Consider the following 11,429-nt stretch of genomic DNA (forward strand, 5'->3'; position numbering starts at 1 on the left):
ATCCTGACCCATCCTGAGCAGATGGACATCCAAAATGCCTAAATCTTTTTTCTGTGTGCTCTTGCTATTAAGTTCTGTCTCTCCTGCCCCATTCTATGCTGTTGCAGTTGGTGTTTTTAACCCAGGTGCAGAATCTTATTTATACCTGTGGAATTTTGCTCAAGAGGGTGGGGCATGCATGCGAATGTGTGTTGGTGTGTTCATTCATGCTTTCTGCTACACTAAAGCCAAGTCCTAGGTCCCCACGCAGTGATCCTCAGGCTAATTATTTATTGGTAGCTGTAATCTAATTTGTCTTTTTCGTCTTCTGTTTAGCAAGAGGAACAGAGATCAGGTCATATGGCAATGACCCCTGAACGGCAGAATGCATATATCTCCCAACAGATGAGTCCATTTCAAGGTAAGCAGTTAAGGCCAGTGTTCCCAAGGGGACGGGCAAGGGGTGCATATGTGGAAGTGGGGTGAGAATTCATTTCAGAGTAAGCAGTTACTGTCTGTGTTTCTGAAAGCATTGAGAGAGAAGAGATCTGAAAAACAGTTAAATAATTCATCCAACTCTAAGAGCAGGATCCCAATTGAAGGCCTGGTCTAAATGACTCCAAAATCATCATTTAATTCAAGAGACTGATTTCCCTGAGTCAGGCCCCTTAAAGCAGCTATTTCAATGGGACAGGGACACACCCGCTAGGATCTGGATTAGAATCACTTGGGGGCTGCCACACCCCCAGGGCTCTGATCCTGCCCTTCTCCCACACACATATTCACACACTGCTGCAGTGACCTTCCATTTCTAATGGGTTTCTGGGACATCTGTCAGGTATAGGAAATGGAAAAGGGGTTGGGGAGGCTCTGCTTCAGAAAGTTTGTGTCAGGGGCTCCCGGAGCCTCCACAGATAGATAGCAGGGGTCCCCACTATAAATGTGATCAACATTTATTGGCCTAGGATACAGCAGTTAGCAAAAAGCCTGATGTAGTTCCCACTTCATGGAGCTTGCAGGCTGGCCAAGGAGTCATGAGTTCAGCAACCCTTATGCACCAGTGGGATGAGATTGGACCAGGCCAAGGGTAGTCTTGGGAACACTCAGCATTTGTCTGAGGGTCAGGAGAGGCTGCTTGCCCTCAACAGGTGGTCAGCATCTTTATCGTAGCCCGTGACACCTCTACACCATCGCTCTTCCAGTCTTATGGAAGACCTCTTTTGGCCTGATACCAGCAGAGTCTGTGTCCCACTTGTCCAGGCTGGAGTGCCACATTGGGCACACTCCAATTGCAGGGACAGCACAGACAAGTTTCAGGAAGGCTGTTGGCCTCCAGGAGGTTAACCTTATAGGGCTAGATTGTAACCTAGTTGAAAAACATACACATGCCATGATAATAAAAGAACCTAGGCACCATTACAAGAGAAAGAAATCATTTTTGTAGATACGAGCATGGACTCTTCGGTGGGTCAGACACACTGGGCTTGTGCCCTGATTGCACTGTCTCCCCTACCTGACTTTGGGTAAACCATATGACTGCTACATGACTCAGTGTCCACTCCAAAAAAGTACCTGTAGATATTGGCCACGGTAGATATCAGCTAGAATGGACTCTCATGACAATGAGGGGAGATGCATTTCCCATCTTAGGCACCTGGGACTCTACCTTCCATCTTCTGCTCCATGTCTCTCCATCCCCAGGCTCTTCAGAACTCAGGGAGTCCAGAATGTCAACTCCTAGATTTCAGCCTTCAGAAAGGAACCCCATTACAGCTCAGTTGTACAAATGTTGTCTGAGCCCCAGATCTGGACTCAGAGACCATCTTGGCTATGAGGAGAACAGAGGGGAACAAAGCACCACCCGCACTTACTCACCACACTCACTTGCTGTCCCAGGTCACATCCATCGGGTAGAGAATTGAAGAGACTGAGCTAGCTCCTGCCACCAGCCCACCCCACCTGGCCCCTTCCTTCCTTCTACAAAATATGCACCACCTGTCAAAGGGTGGGCAGTGCCAGGCCCTGCATACAGAGCACTGAGTGTAAAAGCAGACATGGACCTTGGCCTCCGGGAGCTTCCAGTTTTCTTGAAGAGACAAATCAGCTGCCATTTCAGTCCAGTGTGATCTGCTTTTGGTGAGCACAGACCTAGGAAGTTGGGGCAGCTTCCCAGAAGAACGGAATTCCAGGCTGAGGGCAGAGAAATGAGGGGAATTGTGAGGAATTGGGGAGCAGGGTCGGGGGGCTCAGTAGACAGCCAAGGGCGGGAGGTGAGAAGTCCGTGCTGGGCCAGGAGCCTCACTCCGGTGGCCACAGCCCAAGTCGAGGATGCCTTTGGAACTGATCCCCAATTCTCTCTGTATGTAGCTGCCCAAGAACAAGTCACCTCCAAGTGTAGCCGGATCAAGGCAAGCCCCCCATCTAGCAAGCACTTGATGCCACCCAGAACTGGGCTCCTTCAGAACAATCTGAGTCCAGGAATGATCCCACTCAGCAGGCACCAGAGCTGCGAGGGCATGGACGTGATCTCACCAACTCTGGGGAAGTGGCAAGGAATTTCCACCTCCAGCTCCCAGTTTCCCATCCCCTCGCACTCAGGCCAGACTCCCCTGGGCAGTCTTGGCCCTGTCTGCCAGCATACGCAGAGTCCCAAGGCCACCCCACCAGAAGTGCCCCTGCCTGGGTTCTGTCCCAGCTCCCTGGGCACCCAGTCCTTGAGTCCCCACCAGCTCAGACGGCCTAGTGTGCCAAGAATTCCCACTGTGTTTAACAATGCTGCATGGGGCACAGCGGCAGCAGCTGTGACCACAGCAGTTTCGGGGAAACCACCCCTGAGCCAAGTGGATAATAGTGTTCAGCAGCATTTTGATAGCAACTCCATCTTTGCCAAGGCGCCTGTGAGAGTGCCCCTGATGGCCCCAGTGTTCCCATCGCAGCAGACAGTTGCGACTCCCAATCAGATGGCCTCTGAAGGCAGGCCTGGCCAGAAGGTGAGTGCTGTTCTGGCCAACAACCCCAGCTTCAGCCTGCTGGGCAGTCAGAGCCTCAGGCAGAGCCCGGTGCGGGGCCCAGTGCCTGTAGCAAACACCACCAAGTTCCTCCAGAAGGGTATGGCCAGCTTTAGTCCCCTGAGCCCCATACAGGGCATCGAGCCACCAAGCTATGTGGCTGCTGCTGCCACCGCTGCTGCTGCTTCTGCCGTTGCCGCCAGCCAGTTCCCAGGTCCGTTCAACAGAACGGGTATTCCCCCTGAGCTGCCACCTGCCGACTTTTTGCGCCAGCCCCAACCCCCACTAAATGATTTGATTTCGTCACCTGACTGCAATGAGGTAGATTTCATTGAAGCTCTCTTGAAAGGCTCCTGTGTGAGCCCAGATGAAGACTGGGTGTGCAACTTGAGGCTGATCGATGACATTTTGGAACAGCATGCTGCTGCTCAAAATGCCACAGCCCAGAATGCTGGACAAGTCACCCAGGATGCTGGGGCACTTTAAATCTGAGCAGGATGCCCATAGAAACGCCCACGTTGACATCGCTCTAGGGAGTGGTGTCACTCCACACCCGCAGCTGTCTCCCGTTACAATTTGAGTGGTGTTGTCAGCCCATGCTTATCCCTCCCTCTACCTGTGACAAAATGGAAAGCTGGTGATTTTTCAAGCTACGTGTACATATTTGAAAATTTTGTAAATGGTTTTCCTAAACATTAATGACAGAAGTATTTATACTTCATTTTGTGACTTTGTAAATAAAGCGACGGCTTTTGTTTCAGTAGAGCTGTGTTTACTATGCATTGTTTTGTGTTTATTATACATTGTTACAAATATGCAGACTGTGTTGTTGGCTCCAGTGATACCTTGTTAAGCTAGGTGGCTGAGTCGCTTATGGTTTTGATGCAATGAGCAATGTGGATGTGACCAAGAGTTGTTGTGCAAGTTGACAAATGCCAAATAGAAAACCACTTGGCCATTTATTTCTATGTTCACTAAAAATCCTATTGCCTTGTGTGATTCTTAATCTCTTTTTGCAAACCTTTCAGTCTCCGCTAGCTCTTTCCTAATGAGCATTTATAGCAGAAGCCGTTTTATCATTAAGTGCCCCACAGAGACACTTTACCAGGAGGCTGAGAGAGTTCTTCAGATCTGGGAGAGGCGCAGAGAGAGCGTGTGCGCCGAGCACTGTCTCAGCAATCCACCTTGAGGAGCTAGAGTATCCTCCTCCCTTTACCATTCAGACCGAGAGAAAAAGCCCAGCTTGTGTACACCCTCGTGGGGTGAAGGCGAGCTGTTCCTGGTTTAAAGCCTTTCAGTATTTGTTTTGATGTAAGGCTCTGTGGTTTGAGGGGGAACATCTGTAAACATTAATAGTTGATTTGGGGTTTGTCTTTGATGGTTTCTATCTGCAATTATTGTCATGTATATTTAAGTGTCTGTTATAGAAAACCCACACCCACTGTCCTGTAAACTTTCCTCAGTGTCCAGACTTTGTGTAATCACATTTTAATTGCCACCTCGTATTTCGCCTCTACATTTGAAATCTGGCGTCTGTTTCAAGCCAGTGTGTTTTTTCTTCGTTCTGTAATAAACAGCCAGGAGAAAAGTGCCTCTATGTTTTTATTTTTCAAGGGAGTATTCAGTACCTACAAAGCCAAGTCAGGAAGCCTGCTAGTGGCTTTGCTTATTTCAGAGGCTGCTCGATGCCTTGTGTGTCAGAAAGAAAGATTCGGTAGTTTTGCATCACAGCAAAGAAGCCTGTTATTTGGGGCTCAGCCCCTCATTTTATAGAGGATGAAACAGAGAGGGATGGGAGGCCACAAAGACAACTGCCCTGGGAGCAGGGGTGGCGAGGACTTGCCCTGAGGGTCTAGACTCTCTGCACCACCATCCTGTCTCCCTTGCCGAAGACCACGCATGCCCTTCTTTGACCAGACCCTGCCACCTGATAGACCAGGACCTGGTAGGCGGGTATCCAGGTTTCATGGATGGAACCACATCTCCCCAGAAGTGGGGAGGTAGCTATTGGGATGCACGCCTCCCGCCATGTGCTGTAGGAGTGCAGCTGAAGCAACAGTTGGGATCAGATGTAGTCACAATTGAATACATCATCACATTTATCCCTCTAACTGGCTGGAAGAGTTGATATCCTCATCCCTAAGGTACAAAATGTTCCAATTTGATCAGTGGCTTTCAGGAGCTGAGAAAGGCATATGCTCTGAGGCAGAGCTGTTATGTCCTGCAGAGCCTAAAAATGCTCTAAGAACATGCCCCCTGCCAAAATTCTCAATGGCTGCGACAAGGGACAGTGATCGACCAATGGGGTTGGAAGCAGACCTCCCCAGTCCAGGGACCAGAGGTGGGACAGAGGGGTCATAGAAAGAGTCATTATTCCAACACTCCAGCTCTTGGCCAGTCCTCACACGGTCCCTTCCTGCTTCCAGGTGAGAAAGATATCCTCATAGGTCTGGGTAAAGTCCTTCAGTCAGCCTTCATTCCCTGCCACCAACTTTGTCTCTGTTCTCCCTGCCCGTCTCAGGCAGCACTCTTCAGGAAGCCTCTCCAGGAGCCAGCCTCACTGCAGCTCCCACTACTGTCCCTCTGCCTCAAGTGTCCCAACCATGCCAGGCCCCAGGCGGGCTGCAGCTTTCCCTCGGGGCCACACCAAAGCACTTGGGCTCAGCTGTGCTGTCCCCCTCTGTCACTGAGCTCAGCTGCAGCAGGGGTGGGGTGCCAGGAGGCCCCTTCACCCTTCTCTGGCTCTGTGTTAGACCCACCTGCCCAGTGACTGCTGCTTAGAACCTACCCGCTGGGAAAATGAAGCCCTCCCAGAGGGGCCACCTCAACCTGAGAGCCTCATGGATCACACCTGTCCCCACTCAGCTATGCCAGCCCTCAGAGACCCACAGATAAAAGCTGAGCTTGACTCGCAGAACTGGTTCCATCTTCCATTCCCAGAGGGTTCAACTTCCTACCCCAATCACACAGGGAACCTCAAGGCTGAGCCAGTGTGGGCTGCAGTGCAGACCAGCTTCCTGGACACGTCCTGCTGCCACCTGACCCCAAGCTGGCCCTATCCTCGTTCCTCCTGGCAGTGTGTGTTCTGCCAGTCTGCTCTCCCTTAGCTGTCCTCTCACTGTACTGTCAGCCTCTCATTTTCCAGGTGCCCCCCAGGGGCTTTCCACATGACCCTGTCACCCCACAGCCCATCCAGCACCAACTCCAGCGCTCTGCTACCCTTCAAAGGAGTGGCAGTGCCCTGCTTCGCCTCCCACTCACCGCTCAACCCAGAGCAATCCGGTTCCAGTCTTGCCTACTTCCCCCTAAGTACTCTAGTCACAGTTCCAAATTCCTCCTGGTCATAAAGCCAAATGAAGCTTCCCGGTCCTCAGTGGACCTGCCCCTTTAGCAGTACTGGACTCTCTCCTCCCAGAAACCTGTTTCCCCTTGGCTCCTGGAGCCCACACTCAGCTGCAGTGCTTCTGCCTCTCTGGCCTGTAGCTTGGCCCTCTCTCCCAACCTGAGGTCCGTTCTCTCCTGCTGCTCTACACGATGTTGCTCCTTCCATTACTTCCTCCCACTCAACCAAGGCTCCTTCATTAGCTCTTTATCTTCTGGTTTCTTCCCCTGGGCAGACAAATGGATTCAAGAGCCTGTGCCCCAGAAGCCTGGCACTCCAGGATCTCAGCACCTCAGCATCCCAGTACCCTAGCATCTCAATACCCCAGCACCCCAGCACCATAGTATTCTAGCACCCCGTTGTCCCAGCATCTCAGCACTCCAGAGTCCCAGCATCTCAGCACTCCAGCAGCCCAGTGCCCCAGCACCCCAGCAGCCCAGCATCTCAGCACCCTAGCATTGTAGCATCTCAGCACCCCAGCAGCCCAGCATCTCAGCACACTAGTACTCCAGTATCTCAGCACCCCGGCACCTAGGCATCCCAACACCCAGTACCCCAGCACTTAAGCATCCCACCACTACCATATCTCAACACTCCAGCACCCCAGCACCCCAGCACCTTAGCATCCCAGCATCTCAGCACCTCAGCATCTTGACATTCTGGCTGAGGTCACCATGGTATATCTAGTCAGGGTCCTAACTTTCACTTCGCAGGGAAATGCTGCTGGACTGGGTCTCATGTTGGGCTGAAGCTCTCTAGACCCCTTGAAGACAGGATAAAAGAGCTTGGAGACTGCTGGGTATCCCCCACGGAAGAGTTCACTCTCATCCTGCTTCAACAACAGCCTTCTCTTTCTTACTGCAAGTTTGTCCCTGAGAAGACTGGTGCAGAAGGCACTCAGATGCCTGTGGCTCCTGAAGAGCTGAAGGTGGAGGCCTGAAGGCCTCCCTATGAGAGGCGCAGAAAAAACCATGATTGCTAGGGAGGAGGTGCTCCCTCTACAACCCACTCCATAATCTGCCCCCCCCGCCCAGTTCTGAGGCCAACCCCAGGGGAAAGTGCCAGATCTCCAGGGAGGTGTATGAGACCTCAGGGGCTCCCTCCTCCCTTACAGCAGGCTTGGGCCCCTGGGGCCCCCAGGGCCAAGGTCTGTGGGTAACCTACTATCTCTCACTTGTCCTCCAGCCACAAAAGCCAGGGAGGTCTGGTAATGGACATGAGGTTCTGAAGAAGCACATATGACTGGCTTCCTAATGTGTGGTTGTTCAGTGATTCAATAAACATGCATGTGCCAGGCATGGGGAAATAGACAGACATGATCCCCAACCTCTCCTGGAGTGAACTGGAAGGGAGGAGTGTTCATTCCTCAGGATTACACCAGGGAAACAAACCAGCAGGAGATATATATGGTTTTGGGGGGTCAAGGAAGAGGAAAAACCTGGCAAGGCAAGTCCAAAATCCATAGGACAGGCTGTCAGGAAGGGCAGCCTGGAACCTCTCAAGCAGGAGCTGATGCTGCAGTCCACAGGCAGAATTTCTTCTTCCTCGGGAAAATCTCAGCTTTGTTCCTAAGGCCTTTCAACTGATAGGCTGAGGTCTGCCCCTTCCCCCACATTCTCCAGGATAATCTTCCTTACTTGAAGTCAACTGATTAATCACAGTTACAAAACCCCCTCACAGGCGGAGCTTGTAGTGAGCCGAGATCCGGCCACTGCACTCCAGCCTGGGCGACAGAGCGAGACTCCGTCTCAAAAAAAAAAAAAAAAACCCTCACAGCTACACATAGATCAGTGTTTGATTGACGAACAGCCACTATAGCCTAGCCAAGTTGACACATAAAACTAACCATCAAAGGGGGACAAATGATGTAAACACATCAACAAATAAAACAGGAACAAGTTGTGTTAAGGTCTATGGAAAAAACACAGAAGGGGCAGAGAGAAAGAAAGCAAGAAGGAGAGTCCCAGTTTGGTAGGGCTTGTGGGAAGTGGGGAGCAGTTCTCTTTAGCTAGGATACTGGGGAAAGACGTATCTGAAGGAGTGATATTTGAGTTTAGATTAAAAGATGGAAAGAAGCAAGCCATGCAAAGAGCTAGGATGTTCCAAGCAGAGAGGGAACATCAAGTGCAAATGTTAGGAGGAATAGAAGGAGGCTGGTGGGCAGGGTCCAGTGAGCAAGAGGAGGGCAGGCAGGAGAGGGGGTAGGGAGGTGGGCAGGCCCAGACCATGCAGGGCCCTGGAGACTATCCTGATCCAACAAAGGAAGCCTTCAGTCACTTCAGTGTCCATGTGGAGAATGGACCTCAGAATGAATGAGGGAGGCAGTAAGGAGGGCCTCTACCTCCAGGGCTTCTCCCTGTGGACTGCACATAGACATCTCCAACTCAGAAAGTCTGAACCAAACTTTCCATAGTTCCCCCAAGTCCGGGCATCCTCCTACTCAGTGAAAGGCAACCATCACACTTCCCTGCCCTGCTCCCGGATGCCCAAAATCCTCTTGGTCTCCAAGTCCAGAACCTGGGACTTATCCTTGATGTTTGTCTTTCCCTCACCCCTTCTGTATTCTGGGAAGATGGGTTTTTTCCCCCAAATGAATCTGTAAAACTTCTGTGATCACAACGAAAATTCTGGCAGTATTATTTTCTGGAACATGACAAAGTGATTCAAAATTATTTATCTGGAAGACTACAAAACAAGAACAGCCAGGAAATTTCTAAAAAGAAAGAAGGAGGAGGAGAAGAAAGAAGCAGGAGGAAAAGGAGGAGGAGAAGAAGAAGAGGAAGAAAAGAAGAAGAACCAAGAAAGGGTTCTAGTGCTACCAAATATTCAAACATATCATGAAGCTGTTTAAAACAATATGGTTGTGGACACTGAAAAAGATGTGAATAAAGTGGAAGGAAAATAAACAGAAGTGCACATGGGGATTGAGACTGTGAGAAAGGCAGCATCTCACATCAGTGAGGGATGTTCAATACCTGGTGTTGGGAAAACTGGCTAGTTTACAAAACAAACTGGCTAGTTAAACAAAACAACTGGGTCCTCTACCTCTCTCTTGACATTAAGATACATTTAGATGATTCAAAGAGTAAGACAGAAAAAATAACACATGAAAGCACTATCAGAAAACAAGGTGGGCCGGGTGTGGTGGGTCATGCCTGTAATCCCAGCACTTTGGGAGGTCAAGGCGGGCAGACCACCTGAGGTGGGGAGCTCAAGACCAGCCTGACCAACGTGGCGAAATCCTGTCTCTACTGAAAATACAAAATTAGCTGGGTGTGGTGGCGCATGCCTGTAATCCCAGCTACTCAGGAGGCTGAGGCAGGAGAATCACTTGAACCTGGGAGGCGGAGGTTGCGGTGAGCTGAGATCGCGCCGTTGCACTCCAGCCTGGGCAACAAGAGTGAAACTCCATCTAAAAAAAAAAAAAAAACCCAAGGTGGATATTTTATAGTATCAGTGTAGAGCAAGCTTCTCCAATCTTGACATGAAACCCAGAAACCATAAAAGAAAAGAAAAGAATGATAAAATTGCCCACGTAAAGTAAAAAGCTTATACACAGAGAAACACCATACAAGTTACAAGATGAACTGCAAAATCAGAGAAAAAAATTGCAATGCATGACACATAGAGGCTATTGTTCCTAATATTTAAAAACAAAAGTAGTGGATTGTCTACAAAAAGATGAATACAAGAATTTCAGAAAACCAAATACTGCACGTTTTCACTTACAAGTGGAAGCTAAACACTGAATACACATGTACACAAAGAATGGAACAATAGGTCCAGCATGGTGGCTCACGCCTGTAATCCCAGTACTTTGGGAGGCCGAAGTGGGTGGATCACCTGAGGCGAGGAGTTCAAGACCATCCTGGCCAACATGGTGAAACCCCGTCTCTACTAAAAATACAAAAATTAGCCGGGTGTGGTGGCGGGGGGCCTGTAGTCCTAGCAACTTGGGAGGCTGAGGCAGGAGAATCGCTTGAACCCAGGAGGTGGAGCTTGCAGTGAGCTGAGATCACATTGCTGCACTCCAGCCTGGGCGACAGAGTGAGACTCTGTCTCAAAAAAAAAAAAAAAGAATGGAGCAATAGACACTGGGGCCTACTTGAGGGAGAATGGTGAGAATCAAAAAACTACCTATCGGGTACTATGCTTATTACCTGGATGATGAAATAATCTGTACACCAAACCCCTGTGACATGCAATTTACTGATGTAACAAACCTGCACATGTATCCGCTGAACCTAAAATAAAAGTTGGAAAAAATATATATCATAGCAATTTTATTTGTAATAGCCAAAAACTGCAAACAGCCCAGGTGTCTATTAGTAGAATGGATAAACAAACTCGGGCATATTCATACAATGTAAAACTACTCATCGATAAAAAGTGATACTTCTCACCAATGAAAAGAAAGTAACTACTGATACCAGCTACAACATGGATGGATTTCAAATGCTTTATGCTGAGAGCAAGAAGCCAGACACAAAAGTATATATACTATATGATTCCATTTATATAAAGTGCCAAAACAGTCAAAAATAATCTATGTGGAAAAAATCAACAAAGGAACTCTCTGGGTGACAATGGGGTTGACTGAAAAGGGGCTAAAGGGAAGTTTCTGGGGTAATAGTAGGGTCTATATCTTGATAGGGATATGGGCTACACAAGTGCATGTATGCGTTTGCCAAAACTCAGAGAATGGTTTCTTTAAGATCTGGGCATCTGCTTGTAAGTAAATTTTACCTACAATAGAAAAATCTGAAACAAATATTGAACTCTAGTTAATGATCTGCTGGAGTGCTTAGGGATGAAAGGTACTGATGCCTGCAACTTACTTTCATTAAATAAACAAAGATGGTTGATGAATGGATAGAGGGATAGGTAGAGAAATAGGTGATAAAGCAAGTAGAGTAACATCTTAATTGTAGACTCTAGGAGCAGGGTCTATGGGGATCCACTGTACATTTCTTCATACTTTTCTAAATATTTGGAGATTTTCATAATAAAATATTGGGGGAAGATAATTTTTAAGTACAGAGGTACTTTTCAAGTACAAA

General features: G+C 49.0%; 2 protein-coding genes across 28 annotated transcripts in view; both read left to right on the forward strand.

Moving 5' to 3' along the window:
• The window catches only part of MAMLD1 (mastermind like domain containing 1), a 144,925-nt gene extending 140,350 nt beyond the window's left edge, over window positions 1–4,575 (forward strand). For 18 of the 27 annotated variants that reach the window (XM_077988060.1, XM_077988066.1, XM_077988062.1 and 15 more), the window contains 2 exons: window positions 316–400; window positions 2,347–4,575. In XM_077988060.1, the coding sequence (XP_077844186.1) occupies window positions 316–356 (41 nt within the window). In that variant the 3' untranslated portion in view covers window positions 357–400; window positions 2,347–4,575. Of the gene's footprint in view, window positions 1–315; window positions 401–1,875; window positions 2,116–2,346 lie in introns of all 27 variants that reach the window. The other 9 variants (XR_013412643.1, XR_013412647.1, XR_003726038.2 and 6 more) reach the window with 1 other exon arrangement.
• Window positions 2,142–4,575, forward strand: LOC144338461 (uncharacterized). The gene has a single exon (XM_077988078.1). The coding sequence runs from the start codon at window positions 2,184–2,186 to the stop codon at window positions 3,471–3,473; it is 1,290 nt and encodes a 429-aa protein (XP_077844204.1). The 5' UTR covers window positions 2,142–2,183; the 3' UTR covers window positions 3,474–4,575.
• Window positions 4,576–11,429: the final 6,854 nt, after the last annotated feature.

Source organism: Macaca mulatta, chromosome X (assembly GCF_049350105.2).
Source record: "Macaca mulatta isolate MMU2019108-1 chromosome X, T2T-MMU8v2.0, whole genome shotgun sequence".
NCBI classification, from domain to species: Eukaryota; Metazoa; Chordata; class Mammalia; order Primates; family Cercopithecidae; genus Macaca; species Macaca mulatta.

Coding starts and splice junctions, on each gene's coding strand:
- LOC144338461 (XM_077988078.1), top strand. CDS start 2,184: ATGAGGGGAATTGTGAGGAATTGGGGAGCAGGGTCGGGGGGCTCAGTA.